The sequence below is a fragment of the Ambystoma mexicanum genome, chromosome 13, assembly GCF_040938575.1.
Source record: "Ambystoma mexicanum isolate Mex_15411 chromosome 13, UKY_AmexF1_1, whole genome shotgun sequence".
NCBI classification, from domain to species: Eukaryota; Metazoa; Chordata; class Amphibia; order Caudata; family Ambystomatidae; genus Ambystoma; species Ambystoma mexicanum.
In genome coordinates this window covers 533293146-533316994 of record NC_090938.1, presented here as the reverse complement: position 1 = coordinate 533316994, position 23849 = coordinate 533293146, and the positions used below count along the sequence as shown (strand labels likewise).

The window sequence follows — 23849 nt, the reverse complement described above, 5'->3', positions numbered from 1 at the left end:
TCCTCTGTGTTCTGGGTCTTGGTCTCCTCATGTACTAGCATTCTAATTGGATTCTGCTTTTTTGGATTTGGTGTCTTGGGTAACTTTGCTCTCCTTTTTCTGGATTCATCATTCTTTCAGGATTACCTTTTCTGCTCACTACTGGTAATTTGATTGTCTTGAGGCTTGTATTCCTGCCTCTACATATTGGCTTCACAGGGACTTCCTGTTCCTTGGCGCTCCACAGACTGGTCTTTGTATCCTTTTTACCATCATACTTTCCATTAGCTTTCTGTCCTCGTTCCGCTCGGGTGAGGACCCTGGTGCGCTTTCTTTTTCCCGGCCTGGGGAACGGGTTATCGGACCTCTGGCCTTTTATTTCATCATTTTATGTCCCATTTCTCTCCTCTGAGCTGTTCTCCACAGGCAGTTAAAAGGGGAACTAAAAGGTGGGAGGTGGGCATATCATGCAGCTTGCAAGTATCCATACTTACGGTGACCCTTTTCCCTTGCAGCTACTAGGTGGTCCATCAAGGGCTTCCTCTGGCGTTCCGCCCTCTTCCTCTCCAGAGGCTGTTATTCTTAAGTCTGCGTGGTGGGTTGGACAAGACAGGTCTGCCTCCTCCCAGGAACATCCCTCTCCCAGCGTGACAGAAGATTCCCCATCAATGCGGCCTCGAAAACGAACGTCGACATTGGTTTTCCTTCTCTCCCGGATGGCGAGCCTGCGTAGAGTGGTGGGGCTAATATCGGCTGTTAAGCATTTTTGCACACATACACACCCAGGGAGGGGAAGGAAGCAAGGAGATTTGCTGGGGACAGCTGGCCAACCCGTTAGGGAGAATTTTCACTTTCTGTGCTAATTCCCTTTAACCCGAGAGACCCCCAACACTTTTGCTGAACTCAGGACTTTTTTTTATTTTAACCTCCTGAGCGAGTGGAACCTTTTATCACTCACGCATTGTGTTTCTCTGACTGAGATTTTTTATTCTTACTGTTTTATGGAGTTTGGTAACCTCCAGGTGTGAAAACAGGCATCTGCTTTTTGCTTAGTGTCACCGAGCACCCTCTGTGCAGTGTCACTAGTGAGTCCCTTGGACTTCTCGTTATATTTAAATACATTTTCTTGTGGGAACTACAGTTCCAAAGAATAATAAGATAATTACATACATTTTTCTTTTGTGGGTCCAGCACACACCGCCCTATGTGGAGTGCTGGGGGTTACATTGCAAGTCCTTCTTCCACTCCTCATGTAACTTTTTGTTACAACTGACCAACTTAAATGGCTGGTGGCAGTGGTTACTTTTTACTACCTTTCGTGTAGGTTAGTAGCAGGCTGATTTCTCAGCTGCAGTCCAGCACCCGTGGTGACCATTTTCTCAAAATGGCTCCAGTCTTCATTTTTAACAATTATTTGATTGTCCGTTCCTTCTGGGGGCTTTTCTTCTATCCTTTAGAGAAGTCCTTTGTGTGTTTTGCCTTTGGCGGGCTTCAGCCCTGAATCCCGCCCAGGCTCCAGTGTGTCTGGGAAGGCAGGACGTGAGTGAGGAGCCAGCAACTTCACTGTCTTTTGTCTGTATGTACCCCCCGACTAAAACCAGTTCTAACTGGGCAGCTGACTGTCCTCGAGGACAGCCAACCCCCAAGTGATTGACAGCTCCATGAGTGTGATTGAAGGGGTACGAGCATAAAAGGCAAGGATATTGGGACCACAGACAGTCGACCACCGGAACAAGGAATCCGAATCAGAAGACAAGAAGAGATGCCAGCAGCACCTTCCAGGAAGGCAGAAGCACCGGTGAAGCCCTGCAGCTCTGCTGACCCAGTTTTGAAATAGAAAGGGAAGACACGCCAAGGAGGACTTCCTCCCTTAGGCTGGCGGGACCAACTAGCCTCAAGACCTTCTTCATTTTGGGCCATTCCCCAACGTCCTGCGACTTTCCTGGGCTGCAGGACACCAATACCCGGGGTACCTGGACGATTATCGAGTGCATCGTCTTTGGAAGATCGATTCCGGCTGAAATTGCATCTGGGTGGAGCTCTAGAAGTAGTAATTATTCACCAAATGTCCCCTCACCAGAGTTCAGTACTGAGTAATTGAAGAGAATCCAACCAGCAATATTTGTATATTCTTGACGCTAAGGAAAAGGCGCCAAAACCACAAATAGCCGATGAAGTTAGTGAAATCCATTGCTGCCAACCCCTTCTGCCAAGTGTTACAGCAGAAGCCTGCCAGAAGTCCCTCCTTTCGTCACCAATACCAAGGAGCAGGAATCGGGGTCTGCAACGTTGCACCTAGAAGAAAGACCGCTACAATAATTCTTCATCTTTAAAAGGTAGTGTGGGGCTTGGGTGTAATTATATTGTGCAATTTTCGGTGCTCCCTGGCTTGAGAAGTGCTGTGTTCTTCAAGTAAGAGTTGACCTCAACTCCTCTGTGCAGGCCTTGCATCCAGTGTACTCTCTGGTAGGCTCCCCTTGAGCTCCTGTATTTTCATTAACTATTGACTGCTTGAATAACTTCCTCTGAAGATCTTCATCAGAACTGAACTGTCCATTTGACTGTACTGGTTTCCTAAAGTTCCATCTTCTGATCCTACTGGCTTTGGCAATGCTGGGTCCTCCATAAATTAATTGTGTACACTTTTATTGCGTAGAACCAAACTGCCAATATCCCTCTGGGAGAGTGTACTTATTAACAGTTGCTAGCTTTGTGCTGTATAACCTTCATTTCCCTCCATACTCAATTTTGCAAAGGTGATACTTATATAAGTGCTTTTACTGACCTTAGCTGACGTCACTCTGTGTGCTGGATATGAAAAGTATGACCAAAAGTTACTCGCCTGCATTATTGTTCCATGTATGATTTAATTCCATTTCTAATTCAAGGTTATTATTAGCTGATGCATTTTAGATTTGATTGTGCCTTGTGTACATATATAAATAAATAAGTGAGTAAGTGTTTTCTTCGGTACTTGTATGAACTGATTTCTTTGTACTGATCTACAGCTCACATAACTCCCTCCGAAGATAAGCCTTGCTGCTCAGCCACTCTACCGACTTGTGTAGTACAGGCCCATATTAAGAGTTGGGTCCCTAAAACCAAGAGATAAGTCTTATGAAGTCCCGCACCAGTTGGACTTTAGAAAAACTTACCGAACACACCTGCACCAGGAGAAGGATATATAAGCAAGGAGCAGGAAATAGGAAGTGTGGGTGTATCGGATGAGGCTAGAGCAGGAGGTGGATGAGACCAAGACACCACAGATTTTGGAGAAGAGTTTTGGAGCAGGTGAGGAATTGGCGATAGTGATTTTATAATGTGCATTTTTGTGAGACGTGTGTGTAGAAAGGTCAGTGTAAGGTGTGAATGGAAGAAGATTGGTACTGGGTGAACAACGGGTGGCTGAATAGTAGTAGTGTGGGAGAAGGAGGAGTAATGTGAGAAGTAATGGTAGTGTGGGAGGAGTAGTGGAGGTTTAGCAATAAAGTGGAAGCATTAGTAGTAGTACGTGAGGAGACCATAGAAGTTGGAATGAAAAAGGGTTAACGTCAAAGGTAGAGGAAGGAGAGAGGACTGGAGGAGAGGGGGGGAAGGGAAGTGTGGGTAGAGTAGAAGGGAGAGGTAAAGGCAAACATGAGTGGAACCAGGTCAATCATTCTGAGTAGCTTCAAGGCACAACCCCTATTTTCCCATTAGAACACTAACCTGCGGTGATAGTAAGGAAAGTTAGGAAGTCCATGAGAGAATCATTGTGCCTGCTTTTAGGGAGAACGCCATTGGTATAAGCAAGCCACTAGACAGTAGGTGTCACAATTAATAGAACTTACTAGGGGTTACAGAAGTCTGGGTTGCGGTGCGGGGGAGAGGAAGGTTTGTGAGTAGTCTAGAGAGAGGAGGGTGGCCATAGGCACAACAATGAATTTAATAAAAACTCTGTGTTTGAGACTTAAAGAGTGTTCTCAGTCATCTGTGACACTGAATATTGAAGCCGCTCACTTGGCCTTATATAGGAGTGGCTAAAAAATGAAAACCGGCTTTAGCCCATTTCGGAGCACTAACAATTTTGCCACCTTTAGGTAACAAAAGGCACTGGGAGATCAAGTATTTGCACAGGAAAACATGATCAAGTAAGGAAGCCAGGATTGGCGGTAACCAGGATTGCCTCCCCAACTTACCGGTACTAGACGTCTCTGTGCAGGTTTCTTTTTAGCCGTCTTTCCTCTATTGACATGTTTGTTGTGTATTGTTCATATAGCAGGATTCATTTTGGAAGTGATGTTGCTGCAGCAAATAGCCAATGTGACAACCTTGCACAGTAATCTGACCCGACAGCCAATGAATGAGCCTATAAAGAAACCTAAAAGAAATTTTTGAAGGGCTTGGGAGGTCTGGGGGGAGGGTGGGACCTTGAACCACCAAACAGTCCATGCAGCTACAAGTACTGGGACACCTCAGGCCATCTGACTGGAAGGAGTCGGTAGTGCTCCTTCGTGCCCTCTGTTAGACTGGATTTCTATACTCTGGCCTGGTTAACAGATCTGTAGGAGGCCACCCTAGATAGTGAAGTGAAACTCTGGGAGCAATAGCCAGAATCAATCAATATAGCATGGAGTGGACAAGGCTAAATCTCAGGTGAGGCGAGTGGGGTTAGGGGTTCACAATGAGTCTAACACAGGGAGCAATCAATGATTACACTAGACAACCAGTTATAAAAAAATACTGTATCCATTTATTGGCAAGAAATTACTATAAAAATGACTATGCGAGTAACATTTTTACGCAACACTAAACAAAAGATACATATATACAATCACAAAGAGCTAGTGCACATTACACAATTTACCCCCACAATACCTGTAAAGGAAGCTAAGTAGTTAGTATTTGCACCGGCAGTTCACAGGTTTTTAACCCCAACTTAAAAAGTCCAACCCCAAGTTGTCTGGGGCATGGTGCCCAAAAGTTTAAAGTTTCAGAGTAGTTTGGGAGCTGGGAAAAAAATAGGAGGAGGGTCCTGTGGAGCTGATGAGGGTCCCAAAAAGAAAGGTAGAGATCGATCCTAGCGGATAAAATGGATCCTCGCTTTCAGAGGGCTTTTGGCAACAGGATTTGCCAAAGTCAAACTGTTACACAACTTTCAAAAGTTATGCATACTTTTGAAAGGGGGAGAATATAGGGGGTGCAGGTAAGTACTGCTGCAAGCCCCCCCTCCCAATACTGCAATTTCTCCTCTGATTTTGCAGGTCACAGGAAGTTGCAGGAGATCGGTCTCCTGGTCACCGGCTCCGGTCACAAGTGCAGAGGAGCTGCAGGTGCAACAGATGTCCCGGTTGGACACAGAAGCTGGTGCAATCTGTTCCTGTGAAGAATGCAGCACACAACGACGCAGGCCTCCTCCAGGCACACGACCAGATGCGGGAAAAAAATCCCATTTCACTGATCGTCACCACTGCATAGTCACAGCAGGGACACACAGATATCGCGGTCAGAGTCCTTTGTCAATCTTGGATCCTGTTGATGCTGGAGCGCCAACAATTCACTGAAGGGACTCTTGCAGGACAAGCTGAGGTTTCCACAAGTCTCGAGCCAAAACTCAGGATGACATATCCATTGCAGTAGTCCAAATGGGAGCCGTTGGTCCACTGGCTGGTCCAGGAACATTCCGGGGACTCCCAATCGCAGGGCACCTAGCAGACATTGGGAATGGTTGGTCACACCACTCCAAGGGTCGAAGCTCCACCAAAAGACTTCTGAAGATCACTAGCCAGACAGGGCTCCACCAGGACAGCACCAAAAGTTGGTTGCCAGGCCTTCTTAGGACGGGTCCACACGTTCTTCACAAGTCTTCACGGCACGGCAGGATACTTGGCTCCTTGCAGGATCGCTGGATAAAGGCTGCAGGATGCCTCTTATCCAAAAAGCAGGTGGGTTCTGAAAATTCAGCCCACCCAATGGAAGATCTGCCCTGCACACACAACCCAGCAGTGGTCCAATCAGGGAGCACAATTAGCAAACTCATGCATACTCTCCAGACATACAGAAACCAGTTTGTGGATTGGGACCAAACAGACCCAGCCCACTTCCTGGCTTCCGACACACAAGGCCCTGCACTATCCAGATAAAAGCTCTGCTTTCCCGGGCAATGCATGCACAGAAAAGGATTATCCTGGCAGGGCAGGAAGAAGGGAACAAGACAAGATGGCCAAGGAACAAACAACAACTCTCATGTCACGGCCATGTTGGGGCACTAGCAACAGTCAGTAGCCAAATGCTGTAAACGCGAGAAGGCCAACTAAAAGTACAGTAAAAAGTAACTGCTGCCACCATTTTGTCCTTAGGCACATCTAAGGTAACCCAAAAATCCCTTTCAGTGTAACCTAGGATCAGACAAAAAGTTAACCCATAGCACTACTTTGTAAGATAAATTGTGCAATGATAAAAAGTTACCTAAACAGACAATAAAGTAAAAAAACTAAGGGAAACAGTTTCCTAGAACTGACGGGACTAGTCAGTTTCCCCATAACAATGAGCAAACGTTTAGTGGAGTGAAGCTAAAGGCTTCACTTCAAAAGAAAATCAGGCAAGGGCGCAAAAACAAAAAGCAAAAACCTTGGGGGTCAATAGAAATGGAGGAAAAGTTGCTTAAAGGAGAAAACGTTCCTAACACCCTCCCAAGCATTCCCGTCCTCCATTGAGGGCCACATCATGAAGGCTCAAAAGGTAGACTGGACCGGATCAGACTCCCATAACATGTTGGCAATGGAATAGGACAAACGGCCAAGGTTCACCTGCTGGTCACAGTGCACATACAGCGAGTTGTAAACCAGGTGGCAGACGCACAGAAAAGCAGCTTCCTATCCTCTCAGTTGCTGTCCTGCACACCTTTCATTAACTCTGGTTCAGCCATCCCAAAACAGATCTTTTGCATCCTCTAGCAATGTGAACACCCCATGGTATTTTTGCGAGATGCAGGCCCACGGGTGTGTGACGTAGACGCTAAAACAATAGTATGGACGTGTGCCTCATCTATTTACCCCGGTTCACCTGATCTGGCCGGTTCTAATTTGAGTGTTATGGGAGGGGACTCTGGTGATCATAATAGTCCCTATGCTGTGGGATTGGTGGGCAGCCATTCAGACTTTGTGAGCTACAGGGAATTGCTCACCCGTCTACTCTGTGTCCTCCCGGGTACTCCCAGTTTTGAGCTTCCGAGGCCACCCCTAAGAAGCACTCTACCGCCCGAAATGTACAGCTTGTTCTGGAGGCTTCTTTCCTCCTGGAAAGTCATTCTTGAGCACCATAACCAAGGCACAGCGCTTGGGCAACATTCAGTCTCTTATCTTCTAAACCTTATGGACAAATCTTTTTCAGACTATCTAGTCCTGCGCACAGGTGTCTTTTTTTTACCAAAATGTGTTATTGGTCTCTCATATCCACTAGAAACTGGGCCCAACTGCATTTTTTCATTGCCCCTCGATGGAAGAAGTGTGATCGCTATGCTCGCTTATCTGGAAAGGGTATCTTCCTTCAAGAGATGCAATACACTTTCAGTGGCATTCTGGGCAGCGTGGCAAGGCACTTGCCCTTCCTCTGCAACTTTGAGTGAATTGCTGCGATCCCCTGTAAAGGAGAGTCCCTTTCTAGGATGCAGCTGTCTTTAGCTGAGGGAATAGCCACTAAAGGGGCGAATGTCTCTTGAGCCAAAGCAAATCTCCTTCACCTATGAGACCCCCAACACTTTTTGCTGGACTTGTGGATTTATTTTGTATGTTCCTGGGTTAGTGGGAACATTTTCCCCCTACTCACCCCCTCTATTACTCTGGCTGCAATTCTTGTGTCGCTCCATACCTTATTTTACGGGTCCTACTTTCCTCCAACTTGGGCTTCACTTTGTATTTTATTTTATATTCCTTGCGAGAACTAATGTCCAAGGATAGAGGGATACTTTTTATCCTTCTTACCTTCATTTTGTGAGTTCAGCACACACCACCTTATGGTTATGGTTACACATTATCCCCTTTCTCAGTGCTCCTGTAACATTTCTGTTACAGTGACAAGCATACCTGAATGGCTGGTGGCAGTGGATGTGTTCTACTGTCTTATATATCATTTTTACCTGCAGGCTGTGTTCACAGCTGCGGTAATGTACAGAAGGGTCACCACTGACCCAAAATGGTGACTGTATTCGCCATTTCTTGAGAGCTTGTCCTTTCTTTGTCATTCTGCCATGCTGGGTGGAGGGGGTCCTGGTTTGACTTTAGTCTTCGGTTGAAATCCGCTGTGAAGCCTGCCGAGACTCCAGAGTGTTTGTGAAGACAGGAAACGAGGCAGTAGTCAGAAACGGTATCCCAAAAGCAGCGAGAAGCAATGAAGAATTTTTTGCTGGGATCCTTTACACTCGACTGCTGCTGCAAAATTCCTTCCAGTGTCCATTCTCTCGTATGAAGATCAAGAATACAGTGGCCGGGTCCTGTACCTGCTGCATTGTGAGGGCGTTCAAATGCATCATCATCTTCACTGCTGAGATACTGTGAGACTCGAGGTAATACTTACTTGCAAGTCATTCTGCCGCTCCTGTGTGGCTAGGGGGACAACTCGTGTGGTTGGGAGTTCATCAATCCACGTTCGCCCAGGCCTAATGCTTGAACACCTTCAAGGAGCCTTCTACAAAGTCCAAGAACCCTTTTACCAACTACAAAGTATTGTACCTACTTGTTATAGAAGTTATCCGCTAGAACTCTGACTTTCCTACAGTTTGTGCCATATCACGTTCTGCATACAGCTGGCCTCTGGCCCACTAGGGTCCCCCCTTCTGCTTCTGAGAACTGTAAAGGCATCACGAAGCGGACACAGTCAACAGGTTCAAGTTTGGTCTACAATCTTTTATTTAACTGAAAATGCAGGATGGAATAAGACCAAACTTTCCCTAGGTCAATGTTGGATTTCCCTACCTACCAACCAACCAAACAAATAAATAAAAACATTGCCTACCTAAAGAAAAATAAGGATAGTCTTTGTCGGGAAGTCAACAGCAAAGTCGGTTTGCGTCCAAAACCTATACTTTCCCTCACGTCTAACTGTATACAATGTGTAGGGATGTCAGCATCAAAATAAGTCGTGTTCAAATAAGAGTTCTGAGCTTCTTCCAGCTTTTGGCTTATGACCAGTTTTCCCTTCCCCCAAGTTCAAAATAGTTCACAAGGCCCAGGGGTTCCCTTCCCCAATATTTCAGTTCTTTCAGCTTTTTCTAAAACACCACAATTCCATGGGACACTTCCCAGCTCTTTTTATATGGTTACATTATTACCAAATTACATAGGCAGTTCAGTTCCTTGACTTCAAATCACAAAGGTTCTCGGCAACTCAAATACAAGCTTCTTTGTGGGTGCTTTCAGTGGCTTTTCCGTGTGGGGGTGCACTCGGTCTAGGCGTAGTTGTTGGACCACCCATCACAAGTCATGGAACTGATATACCTTACTTGCTGTGATTCCATGAACACGTGGTCAACTGCTTCAGCTTGACAATGGTGCTTAATTCATTCCCATATATCACACCCTCTTGACACTGTATCATGGCTTGGTTTGCCAACATGTACGTGTTGCACTTACTTATATTCTCTTGGCTCGTGCCAATGCTTGTTCATCAATATTTCTCGTGGCTTTTGCCAATGCTTGTTTTCTCATCATACAGATCCTTGTATCAGGAAGTTTCACAAACATTCTTCCACCCAGGTCGGTATTCCAAAGTGTCTAATCTTGCTTTCACTCAAGTCGGTATTCAACGAAATACCTGCTTTCATTCAAATTAATGTTCATTGCTAGCTTAGCATGCTAGACTGCCACCCTAGAAACATTTATGTACAAGCTTGTTATAAATACCAAAAGCATATCATGCAGCATTATCCTGGTGTTCCCCTTGCTTGGTAGACTCACCGGTCAGATCTTACAGCTGCTCCGCGAGATCTTCTTCCGCCATGAGCTCCCTCTTTCTCGAAGAGTACATGGCGTAGTCTCCCAGCGGCTCTCCCTAGCTTTGCTCACCCAGCAATGCTTCTGCTGCAGCTCGGGATTCACACGACCGCTTTGATCTGTCACGCGGGTTTCCCTTTCACCGGTTCGCCATCAATCTCCAGCGTCCTTCAGCATCAATACAGCTGCATAAACTGTGCATCTTCCAAAGGGTCTTGAGCGCTCCGCTTGCCACACTGATGACTTTCACCCAGCAGTCCGTAGCCCTGCTTACACAGCTGACTCCATTTCCACAGCACTTTCTGCTTTTAAAGTTCCCGCCACCATGAATGGTCCAAAACGGACTAGACCGCTTACTGTTGAAACGGTAGTCCTGCATTACTCTTGCTGGCCTACTCCTCGTCCCAGTACACAACTGATGTCTGAATGTGTTTCTACAAAGTGTTTTTTACTTTTTTTTTTAAAAAACAATTTTTATTGATTTTATTCAAAAAATAACTCAAACCAAACTTACAGTGGATGCATAATGTCCATCACAAATAAACATACATTGCTGTATTCAAGCCCACTGTATCTCCCCTTCCATCCCCCCTCCCCAGCCTACTCCCCCCTCATTTCCAGTCTCTACATCTTGCGATAGGGATTCCTCTTCGACAGAAGTCATTGGGTCTCTATCACTTGGTTCATCATGCAAAAGCCCAAATAATTCAGCTATCAGTTGCCTCCAACCCAACAGGGTTCCGGTTTCCTCTTCTGTCTCCCCTTTACACGCTTCCTGCCATACCACAGTTTCCGCCTCCGCCCACTTCTGCAGATCCCTCCACCACGTTTCCATTTTTGGTCTGTGACATGCTTTCCAACCGATTGCAATCCTTCTCTTTGCTAGGACATACGCTAGATCAAGGTTTTCTTTACTTAACTTGAATTGCATACTGCCATTCTAGAAGTCTGTTACTCTGTGGTTTTCTTACCATAAGTATTGTGTTTGCTAATTGTAATAGTACTTACCTTTCTGAAGAATTGCTCTTTGCCTGTGTATATATAGATCTAATGAACCAGTATTGTTATATAAACCAGTATTGTTACATAACTCATCATATTAAGTTTATTCGGAAGCAAATTATCCATAAACCATACACAAAATAGAACTGCATAGTAATACAAAATCCAATTCAACTTTTTCTTTTTTCAAAGTCCACGGTATAAGCTCACAAACATTACATATATATAATAATAAAAAAAAGGTGTGTGTGTGTGTATGTATGTATATATATCTATCAAGATAAAGTCCACAGGAAGCGTCCAAACGATTCAATAAAATGTTCAGGGTTCGATCATATTTTGGGCAGTGAATTTATTTCTCCGATACCTTCTCAAGTAGTCCACCATGCCCCAGGCCACTGGCATTGTAGCGGCTGAAAGCAGATAACATAAAGCAGGCCTAGCCTGAGACAAGCCAGCGGACCTAAGTAGTGGCAGAAGTGTTTTTCGTCTTAGGTCTGTGTAATGTGGGCAAAACAACAAAGTGTAGAAGGTCCTCCCACTGGCCACTGACAGCAGGGGCAAGCTGTAGGTTGCACATTAGGAGTCCAGCTTTTTGTTCATGGCCCTAGCAATAAGCAATCAAACCGGGCTCAGGTCAAGGCCCAGCGATCTGCAGGATTATCACTATGGAGCAAGTACGGCTGAATAGCGTCGCAAATTTTAAAACAATATACCTTCTGTTTGCAAGGATGCACAAGGCAGCGAACTCCCTATTTGCCACCAAGATGGAATTAAACATTTGTTTGTATGCCCTGACCGCACAGGGGGTCAATAAGATTGAGGGGCAGTCAAGATTAGCACAATTTAACGGTGCTAATTTAATGGATGTACATAAACCAGGGGATTTTCTTTACAGCTGAGCTACTCACCAGGGCTCTTATGATCTTATGTGAAAGAGTGGCTTTCTGGTTAGCCCATAGTGCCAGCCAATGCGAGACTGGAGCCAATAGCCACTCATCGGCAATGTGTGGACATCCCATGTATAAATGTGTCCCATAGTTTGGAGCAGACGGTGGTAGCCCAAGCAGTTTAAGAAAGGAGTTCTCCACATTTTCGATTTTTGGAATCCTTTTCCATACCCCACAGTGCTGCCCCATAATAAGTGGCAGTTTTTGTTTGAGCCCTGTATACTTCGAGAATTAATTTGATTGGGTGCCCCACGCAGTTATGTTGAAAGCGGGACAAACCCCCAAGCGCCTGTCTCATTCTCATACATTGCTTATCGACATGGCCAAACCCTCGCCAATTCTCTGTAAAGCAAATTCCCAGATAATCAAAGCTGGTGACCCTCGGGATAGGTTTGCCTCCACTCCATATCGTGTGCATCTCGAGATGTCTAACACCCGAACTCTTACATGCCAATGCTGATTTTTGTGAATTCACAGTCAGCTTATGGGAAGCCATAAATTGGGTGTAGACATCCACCAGGCATTGTAAGGCTCTGGGGTACGGGCAATAAAACCATATCATCGGCATAACCTAAGACTGGGAGGGGGACGCCACCCACTATGATATAGTTGCTATGGGAGTTAACCAATGCCTATTGGACACCATTTATGTAAAGGGCAAACAATACTGGGGCCACAACACAGCCCTGGGAGACGCCCAAAAAGGTCTATTAAAAAAAAAAAAAAAGCTGTGCATTGTCCCTGTTCCCCAAATCTGACACAAGCCGATGTATGTTCATGGATTATCTGGAGGACCTTGACCAAATCCTCTGGGCAACCCATGGACCGGACCACCGCCCACAGCATAGCCCTGTCTACTTTGCTCAGGTCCATGAATGCTAGGTACAAAGGCTCAACCCTCACATGTATGGACGTAGCTCCCACCAAATACAGGTTCAAAGCACGGTCCCTAGTTCCTAGGCCCGGGCAAAAACTATATTGAGTCTGTAACAACCCCAGAGTCGGAGATCCATTGTTCTAGCCGTGCCAAAACCACACGGCCGAAGATTTTGAAGGAGGTGTCAAGCAGAGAGATGGGTCTATAAGAAATGGGGCTGCTAGGGTCACCCTTCTTAAAATTAGGAAAAATGATTGCCTGCCTCCATGTTGCCGGGTAGGTACCAAGCTCCAAAAATGCATTGAAGCACTTAGTCAAAACTGGGGCCCATAGGTCCACCTCATCACAGAAAATACCTGCAGGGATGGCATCTGGTCTGGGAGCTCGATTCGGGGGTTACTTGGTAATAGCCATCTCTACCTCGTTTACGGTTGATCGGAGAGGGGAACCACTGGGCCCACTATAGGAAGTTGAGGGATTTGCCCTAACATTATTCTCTTTGTGTGTTTTTACTCTTTTGTGGGGGTGGAGGGGTCCATTAGCCACAAATTCCCAAAAGGTCTTGGAGTCCTTTGACTGCACAGCATGGATCAGGTCTTCCCAGACTTGCTCTTTCAACTGGGCCTTCCTTTTGGCCAAGACGCGTTTATAGTGCGCCCGGGCAGTAATTATCTCACGTCGGGTCTTTTTCCTCTAAAATACTTTAAAGATCTTTCTGTGCTATCTGGCAAGGTTCATCGAACCATGTTTCCAGGTTCTTTTTTCCTTTTTTAAATTCCCTTTGAAAAGTGACAGACATATAATTCCAAATTGTTTGGGATGCCAAAATTATGGAGCCTGGGGAAGATCCATTTGCCAAAATAATAGAAAGTTCCTCCAAATTACATTTACAAACTGACGATTGAGTGTCCACAGGGTCTAGTCTAGCCCATTTAATTCTCTGCTTGCACAGGGGATTGATGCCACACTGGTCCAGTTGGGGAAAATTGACAAATGGGACCACTGGCGGGTCTATTCCTATGACCAGCCGGAGTGCATGATGGTCACTCTGTAGGTTAAGTACCTCAAATTCCTTAATTAAATGCCAATCCCTCATGTGGGCACAGAAGTAATCAATCATAGACTATCCCTGTTATATAACTATCAGGGGACCTCCAAAAGCTCGTAATAAATAGTTACCCACAAGTAGTCCAAACAGGAGCGCACACCGGGCAAGAAGTAACGCTATTTATTACAGCTGGGCGAGCACAAATCAAAGAGAACAGTGCAATCATAACTGGTTAATGAGAGCTGACAAACTGGCACACAGAGAACATCATGGTTATACTGCCAATACAATGTTCATGGTATCTGAAACAGTTTTCAAACTTTGCGTCTTTGCGGTTCCCACAAAGTTTACTGGTTAAAATATGTCATACCCCTATAGCTAGACATATGTTAGTCAAACATGATTGTTGGTCCTTTATTCATCTGCCATTGGTCAGCACCAAAGCGGAAGGAACACGAGACACCCTGAACTAGTGGGAAGGGAGACATTCACACGGCACCTGCAAGATAGCGAGACTGCAGTTGACACAGAGGGCTGGTTACTTCGCAGGGACACCAGAACTTACCGTCAGATTGGTTCTTCTAGGAACGCGACTCCATTCCACCTCCCTGTTCCCATACCCGCTGGCCAAAGGGCAAGTAAGACTGTGATTTTTCCGCTGGATCAGGTCGACTTCCCCAGATCCCACAAGCCGCGGCACTGGCTCGCAGACCTTGATCACATCACGACCTTGATTACGTCACTTAATGCTGTCTCAGCGACTATAGTCTGCTGGAGACGTGCAGCTTGATTTCAGCTTCCCTCCTCCCTAAACCGTGGTGCATGGGTCATGTGTTCGAAGCAGGCTTTCAGGGTGAAGTCCAGTCCAACCAGTGGCATCCCTGCTAAGTGTGTTTACCCTGGTTTGCCCTTTCTCGTACTTGTGCATACATGTTCCTTGTGCCAATGTCATGTACAATGTATCCCCATCCCCTTATTCCCTTCCAAGCCCGATTCAAAGGCTGACTACAGCTCCCAGAGTCGTCCTCTCTCCCCCCCCCCTGTTTCCCCCCTAGACGGTGTCCTATCCACCTTAGTCCCTCAATTGGTAGGTGCGCCCCCCACCTGTCTGGCGCCCAATCAGCACCTTCATTACATAATTCTAGAGTGTATAAGTGTTTCTTTGGGCCATATGTGTACTACAGGTTCTTTGTACCTTCCTGTGGCCCTCTCTCACTCCCAAGATAAGCCTGCCCGCTCTACCATTGCAACCCTACATTGAGTGTTATGGGCCTATACTAGACCTTGGAGTTCTGTATAGCCAAGTAGAGAGTTTTATAAAGTCCTAAAAGGTTGACTTTAGAAAGAAACTCCCCAACCACCCTTTATTTGATGTTTCCAATTCTGCCACTTTGGCTTCTGCCCATACATTCATTTCTCATTATCGTCTATTGATTGAAGGATACTAACCCGAGGTATTGTCAACAGCAGTTTGATTTGGCTGCCGCTCTTTGTATACTTGCTTGTGACATTTCTTTAAAAATAAATGTAAAGGTATTTTGCAACAACAACAGAGTTGGTCTCCTTTACTACCTGGAATCATCCGCTCCTTTAGGTTGCATGAAAATACCACCATGTAATTAAGGAAGATAATAAGGAAGAGGGCAATGCAGAATACATGTATCTTCACTATTCAGAGTTCAACTGTTCCTCGTCACTGCCATCTCTCACCACCTCCTCCCAGGTGATGCGCCAAACGAGATGCTCAGATCAGAGGCATGAGGACCTACAGCCAGAGCAGGGCCTGTGTGTGCATTTTGATGACCTGGTGGGTTAAGGGACGAGAAGGGAGTGGGGAGGAACCAGGAGGTCTCTCCAGCAATTTGTATTTTAGGGAAATAACCAGGAGATAGCAGAAGGTGCATATACACTTTTATGTAAGGAAGGGGACTCGGAGTAATGAAGATTACCCCCCCCGGCCCCCATGTAAACAGGGCAGCAGCAGCAGCATCATCATCATCATCATCATCATCCATTTCCTTGTTCTGCCACAGTGCTAGTCAGTAAGAAGTGCTGCCAAACTTATCAGGACGACATGCCTAGGATGTGATTTTCGATGGCACGGTTGATAAAAACGAGCGAACAATTGTTCAGATTAAAAATAAAGACCCCAAGTCTGCATGAGCCGGTTGCAAACCTACAATGAGATGGCAAACAAGAAGTTGTTGGAAGAAGCTGCCATGTGTCGCTCTAAGCTTTTCACAAAGCATTTAGCAGGCACCTCAACTGACTCACTTTAATCTTTGCTTGCCAAGAGTCATGTCAGATTTTCAAATAATGTAAACATTATTTCACGTCAACCTACTGAATTGTCTCTTTGGATTGTACTACCACAAACATACAATTATTTTAGAAGCTTGGAATATATAATCCTGGATTTAAAGCCAGCAATTGGAAAACTGACGACTCCTTTTTTTTACAGAAAATATAAACAGATTTTATGTATTGTTGACAGTCCCCCCCCCCCGCACACCCCCCACCCCCAAGTACCCAATGGTATAATTCTTTTCCCCAAAATCATATATCTTCATGTTATGCCCATACACTGTTTAACAATTTCTTTCCCTAATCGAAAAAATGCATACATAATTTGCAAATTATCTCAGTATTTGAGTGCAAATGTTTGCTGCTTGAACATATTCAGGCTTTGTCTTTTATTTCCTAAAAGGAGCTCAACCATTCCAAAAACGTTTTTAACCAATATGTATATTGATTTTTTAATATGGAACATAAATTCAGTAATTGCAGTCATATCTCGCAACGAGGCTCATAAAAGTCTTCACTTTGTCCTTTGTTTCAGTTGACCTGTATGCGCAAGTGTTTGGGGTAGCATGACCAAGATATTAGTTTAGTCTTAATCTTTACAGCACTGCAGCGGACACTGTTTTTGGTGAACTTTCTAAAACTACTTTGTTTTGTTTATAACCTCTATGCATCGCGACACATTGTTGCGTCTCTGCTGCTCATTTAGTAGGTACCTGGACATTTGGTCTTTTAAACAGGGTTTTTACTCAAGTAAGCTGTCCCATTTTTGGTTTATTGGTAAATTAATGAGGTATATCTTCCCTCCTGTGTTATAAAGACTGACAAATTAAATTCTATATGTGAAGCATTTTTGTTTACTTCATATGCAGAGGTTAATGTGATGTTCAGTACAACAGGGCAAAATGTGCACCTCTTTTTAGGATCAGAAGTTTTTAATTTCTGTTAGAACGTACAAACAAGCAATTGCTCTGAAAAAGTAGGATGAAAGAATGTTGTGCTTTATATAATGAAGCAAACTGAAGATAAAAAAGGTACAACCACAGTTTTTAGCGTCGTTCATAAAAAACATAAGAAGAAATTATGACTCGAGGTTAGCGTTGCAAGTCCGCAAATGGCATGAATTATGAAAATCATGCCAGTGAAATGCTGGACAGCTGAACAGTGTGTAGAAAAGAAAAGCAGAATTGAGAGAGGGGGAAATACTGCAATAATTTGCAAAAAATCCTTCTAAATGGACAATAGGTGTGTGTACAGAAGGAGGGCCACAAACCATAACATGGTCCTGTCAGGGTGTGGGAGGCCAAGAACACAAACAAATGAGCACACAAGGAGTTCTGGAAAAAAAGCTGATTTGTTGTAAATAAAATCAATGGTAAAACTTCAGATCTTAACTGTTCCTAGAGAACATCGCCAGTCAGCATTTACCAGTAAGAGGCTGCGTGTCCTCCTCCTGCACAATCGTCTCGACCTCAGGTCCATAGACCTCCTCTGCAGTGGGATAATACTTCTTATCCTCGTGCAGAACCACCTGCATGCCCGGGTGATCGTCATCCTGGTCTCCCATGTACTCATCGTCATCTTCATCATCGACCTAAATGTGGGAAGATCTGTTCAGTTTCAAGGTATTGCATAAAGGGCTTAAAAATCAGAGGGCCTAGATATTGGGAGGAAAGGGAGGGAGGAAAGTGAGAGGACAGCGCACTGGTAAGCTCTGTAGAAGCAGTTCATTTTGTCACTCTGTAGAAGCAGTTCATTTTGTTAAGGTGCCTTATATACACATACACCCATTCCCCAGGGGAAACAACTATACATGCACCAATGATCTCAGTCTTAGCTAGTACAAATAGTTTTCTCAATTTGCATTTGATTTCTTCAACATGATCAGAAAACATAGTAGCTCTAAAAAGGTAAGAGAAAACAGTGGCTATTGGGTGATAGGTGAGAGATCAAATGGTGGAGAGTGACACAGAAGGACAGGAATCCACAAGCGTCACCAGGGAGATGCAGTGGACATTTGGGGCTATAAGGGAGGCAATGGCAAAACTTGAATGGACTTAAACACTAGTGTCAGGAAAGGGAACATGAACCTATAGTAGCCTTTGAGCCATCCGGCTTGGTGGGTAGATGGACATGGGAGGCAGAATTGAACATGGACTGCATGTTGAGGACTTTACCTAAGCGAGTTAGGAGAAGCAGGGACGATTACTGAGGTGGCTGTTGCAACAGTGAATATGGGAGCGTAATGTGTTTCGGGTCCATGGAAGGCCAAGTGACAGGGAGAAACAGATTTCTTAGTTTGCATCTAGCACCAATAGCAGTAAAGGAGATGGAGGTGGACAGCCTTTCATTGAAGTTAAAGCCAACCCCAGTAACTGCAGACAATGACAATGGGGAGAATGGGATCCATGGAAAAGAGGCAGAATGAGAAGTTCATGTGGAAGTAAAGGTTCTTGATCTTTGTCTCCGACTGGTTTTTCAAACAGTGGCCACCCAACAGAAGATAGAAGAGAAGCAACGAGTCTAGCTTGAAGTAAGTTGGAGATGAGAAAAAGAAAGATTTATTGGTCAGGCTGCGAGATACGAAGAGAAGCAAGGGAGTACAGTTCTCGATATTCCTGTGACGACAGTTGACCAAGAACCGACATTGTCACAATGCTTCCAAGCAAACGAAAACATGCCATTTTGTTTGTCACCAACTGTAGTCATACGACAATCCTTTGTCGAGAACAGTTATTCATGTCACAAGGGACTTGCAAAGCACAGGAAGAAAACGTGGTAAATACCGCATCTGCATCCTTGTCGTTCCTCCCCATATCGTCATCGTCTTCATCGTCTGAGTCCAGCTCAGGTCCAATGTAGTTTCCAAACTCGTCGTACAATTCAGTATCCATGGTGCCAAATACTGCAAAAGAAAAGTAAGCAGTTATTTTAAAAAACGTCCTACATATAACAGCAACAGTGCCATCCTACGATGAAGTAACACAATGGCCTCCATCGTCAGAGAGGGCAGCACCAGTGAACTAACTATAAAGCACAAGGAATCAACTCAGAAAAGTTGGTAGAGCACCAGTCTACTAATGTTCCCCAGGGGAGGAAGGGGGTTGAGTTTATGGGTGGGGGGGCAAGAATATTTTCATGTAGTTCATGTGTTATTGGTTGGTAAAATGAGGCATTGCAAAGACCAACGCCTGTGGGTGCAACAACGACATCCCAGAATGTATAATGCTGTTCTTTCTCCGACATCAGCTTAAAAGGTGCAGGAGAGGAAAGGTTTATTCAACTTTATAGGACAAATGTAAGTCTGCTGTAGATATTTGTTAAACCGCCTCCTGTCTGTCGAGCTTGTTATCAAAAAAGCAGAATAGATAGCTGCTGTGCTAATAGTGTGGGGGTAGAAATCATCCAAAAAGTCTGAAAATAAAATACTATATGGCATATTTGCCCGAATTTTGGCTATAAGGAAAGCTTGTATCGCCTAAGAAATTAGAACAAATTTGCCATATGAAACATTACAGTGAAGAAGGGCCGCAGGTCCCCTGAACCCTTCTTTACTGTAATGTGAGCAGCGGTTGCGGGTGTGTCCCCCGCAAACCCTGACTCAAAATATACACACACAAAAAAAAAAAGGCGGACCCTGCAGCACAGGTTCCCATACTCGCAAGTGAAGGGAACAGGTGTTGCAGAGGGATGTTGGAGACAGCGGCACACAAGAAGGTGTGCCACCCACAGGTAAGTAGAGGCTTGGGGGCAAGGGCAAAAGGCTGAAATGTTCAGGGGAGAGAAGACCGAAAGTTATTTTCAGAAAAATTACTTTTGGTCTTTTTTCCCTCCAACATTTCAGCCACAGGCTTTCAACCCAAATCTGTGGGGGTAGACTAGGATTGATAGCAGTTATTTTAAAATATTAACTATATTTATAGCTCTAATCTTCATTATTTATGCCCTTTATGTACAAAAATGTATTTTGTATTGTAAAAGCATTTAATACAGAGAATAACGTTTTAGGTTTACCTTGTTACGGGGGATTGAACAACAATCACCCTTAAATATTTTTTGTTTCTTAATCACCCATGGGTCCACATAAGAGCACATACACAACATGGAACAATCTGACATTTCTACAGCTCATCTATGTGTTACTTTGCCATCTTGATCACTGCAACATGCAAAATGGACACTTACCTGCATTTGTCATGGTTAGGAAAATGTCATTTATGATCACAAAACTAATATACTTGGTCTACAGAAGCAGGCCACAAAATGTGTATTTGCCACTAGCTGTTGAGGTGTGATGATTCCCTCTTGGTAAATAAGAAATGGTGTACTCGGTGCTTGGGGAGAATTGGTTTCCATGCCAGTTGGTGAGTGACTTATATATAGTTAGTGGCTTGCAACTTGACATTTTGCTTCTTGGTCCACTGGACCAAAAGCAGCATTCAAAGTTTATGTGACTTCTGCTCAGGTAGAGCATGCAAAAAAAAATCCACAAATCAGAGGTACCCAAGGTAGGTGGCTTGGCGAACAGCCCTATAGATAAGGGGTGCATCAGCCACTTTTACACCATAGAAATAGGCAAATACAACCCCAAATATAAAAGTGGGGAGCAAAAATGGTTGAGAGGCAAATTAAAGTGTCATTCATCACATTGGCCCCTCTCCCGTCTGTGTTATAGAAATGAGACGAGTGCATCATTCATGGTGTCTGCCTCCCCTCTGCCGGCGTACCATACAAACGACAGCTGCTACTCATTAATGCAACCCTACCGACCTTACCCTAGAGAAGAGATTAATCTGCAAGCTCTGGCGAATATGGACATCTTGTAAACAAAATGACGGAAGCAAATTACCTCACTACCAAAACTGACACACGTAGACGCATTAGGCACAAAGAAGATAAGCATCCACCACGAAGATACGCGGACAATAGGTCAAACTGCACTTCGACATAAAGAAAGTTACCTGTATCCAATAGACACTAGAAAACATATACTCCATATATAAGCTGAAACGCAAGAAGCATAAGAATAAACACAAAGCTTGCTTAACACAGAAACACAACAAGAACAAGCAGCTATTTTGGATAAGATGAATGGCGAAGCCACGTTCCAAGTTGGGAAGCATCAAGAAACATTCGAAGCTGCAGGAGGACCCATCTCGCTGAATTAGCAGTAAATTCAGACCGAACAGACCAGACAGTAGCTGCATAACTCCTGCTAAGGTTACTGTGGAAAGGGAGGTTTTGGATCGGCACCCGAGAAAACAGAAGATAATAGTTCCCAAACGTAAGACACATTTATCTTAGATTAAACTAAGAAACAAATAGCCTTAGAGGGTCAGGTGCTCCTTAATCAAGGCATAATGTTGAGATAAAAGTAGCTCAAACAAGTCTCCAGTGGCCAGGAAAGGTAAAGACAGCAAATTAATAAAGGCTTAAATCCTAGTAAATACTGAGCAGAATATCCCAAGTGTGGTCTCCACACACATGACCTATAGTTGGAGAATAATAACCATTCATTAGCTTCAGGGACAGACGGGCTCAGTCATTCATGCCTCTCGAGTTCTCAGGACAAAGATACAAGACAATATCACATTCAAAGTTAGGAGTCCACGCTTGTGGCCTAGACAATCAGAAATGGTATCCTAATTAGGAAAAGTAGCACTGTGGTATCGCTCCCCCTGGCTACTATTGTTGCGCATGTGCTGATAACCTACCAAATTGCCAAGGTTGGTGAAGTCAATGCCAACCAATCCATATCCTCCAATGACACTGCCTTTTAATTTTTGCATCAGCCAATCGGATAGGGTAGAGATGACATGTACTTTACCTGTATCAATTTAGGAGGTGGTCTCAGGTGGAGCCATCAGATAGAGTGGGACCAATGAAAAGAAACCCCTATGAATCATATACGTAGACTATTTCCCTAACCAATCCCTCCACCCCATAGGTTGTGACAAAGTGTGTAATATAATGCCAGTTATGACCAAATGGGTACTTTTTTTTCAAAACTTTTTTTATTTGGTTTTGTACATAGAATTTACATAGTCCAGCTTAGGATAGTTTTACATAAGGGATGCTTGCGGACTATTAGTGGAAAATAGGGGAAAGAAAAAGAGAAGGACAACCTGAGATAACAGAAAACTTAATACTACAAATAACAAAAGTCTTTGGAGGAGGACCCGAAGACCTAGTAAATCAAATAACTAACGTCTTTGGAGGAGGAGCGGAAGACATAATAATTCAAATAACAAAAGTCTTTGGAAGTAGAGGACACTCGGGGCATGCGCAAGTCACAGGATGTTGCAGTCTACCCGGATGGGTTAGTTCTTCCGGTGAGACATCCAAGACCTCAGTCTCGGCCCTCGTCTCTTGCTGCTGGGTATCATTCCCTTGTCGGTGGTCTACTCTTGTGCCACGAGTTTCGCCTTGGCTGGATTGGCCTCCCCTTTCATGCCCCTTAGTCTGCCTTTCAAGCTTGATTGCCCATACGTAGGGTCGGAGGTTGTCTAGCCACTCCTGGGAACCTCTGCGTGTAATCTAAGAAAGGGGACCATGTCTGAGCGAATTTGGCCAAGTTGCCGAATCTGGTGGCTGTGATTTTCTCGGCTGCCACTATTTCCCAGCACTTCGTCCACCACATTTGTGTGGATGGGCCTTCCAGATTTTTCCAGAGTCTGGCGATGGCGATCTTTGCGGCGGTCAGGAGGTGGGAGCATAAGTCTGCCATAGAGCCTGTTAAGGGGAATTGACCATCGCTGGAGGCTCCAAGTAGAACGATGTCCGGGTCCCATGGGATCATGAGACCCGTTATTAATTTGATTTGTTCTAGGATCTTTTCCCAGAAATGGGTGGCTTTCGGGCAGGTCCAGAGTAGGCGGAACAATGAGCCCGTGTCCGGGCACCAAATGGGTACTTTTAAACTACTGTCAAGCCTGAAGATTGAGAGCGCTGAGATGAATCGCGTTTGCTGATGTCCCCGTTTTATGTGGATTGTTAATAAAAACAGGTATTTGTCAAATTCTTTGGACTCTTCCGTTATTGGCTATGGGATTTCCCAGCCTCTTCTTTCTGCTTAACCCAGGGGTTTCAACTCCTCCTTAACATGTTGTAGCAGAGGACGGTTGGCCAATGCCCTCTGACTTATCCACTTTTCCCACCATGTGCCAAAGGACTCCGGAGTGGCCCATGGAGACCGGAATATCATGCACGAAATTAGACGGTCGACTGGAGCCCCCATTGGAGAAAATCCTGCCCAATCCCTGCTGGGCAACGAGTGGAGGAAGAAGCGTTACCGAATGCTTCGGCCGATCTACAGATTTATGAGAGCATGAAATTGACAAACAAATGTGGGAGGGATTTGTTGAGTTACGGAAGGTGCTGCCTTAAACCCTGAGAAGGGGTATTAAGTTATTGAAGAAAAAAGGTACAAGATATCCTGTGATAAGGGCACAGCTGAAGCGTCTCCCCAGCGGCTCTGGCGATCGCCGAAGGACGACACAGCAGCCACTCCTGAGACCAGCAACATCTCGCATTGGGAGTCCCAGACAGCGACTGCCTCTCCTCTCTCTCTTCATTAGAGGACACTATCCCGTTCCACCTTCAACCAACATCCAAGGCAGCCACCAATGCCTTAACTAATAGCGCGTCCCACTTTATCCGGGGATATCAACAATAGAAGACGCCAAACTTGCATCCAGAATAAGTACCTGTCTCCTTCTGCGGCT

The 23849-nt window shown here is 44.8% G+C and overlaps 1 protein-coding gene across 1 annotated transcript in view; it reads right to left on the bottom strand.

Annotated features, from left to right (window-relative positions):
* The window catches only part of EFTUD2 (elongation factor Tu GTP binding domain containing 2), a 511582-nt gene that overhangs the window by 454973 nt on the left and 32760 nt on the right, over nt 1-23849 (bottom strand). Inside the window, exons 2-3 of the mRNA XM_069634260.1 lie at nt 18912-19030; nt 17554-17719 (exon numbers count right to left, since the gene is read on the bottom strand). Of these exons, the coding sequence (XP_069490361.1) occupies nt 17554-17719; nt 18912-19019 (274 nt within the window). The 5' untranslated portion in view covers nt 19020-19030. The remainder of the gene's footprint in view (nt 1-17553; nt 17720-18911; nt 19031-23849) is intronic.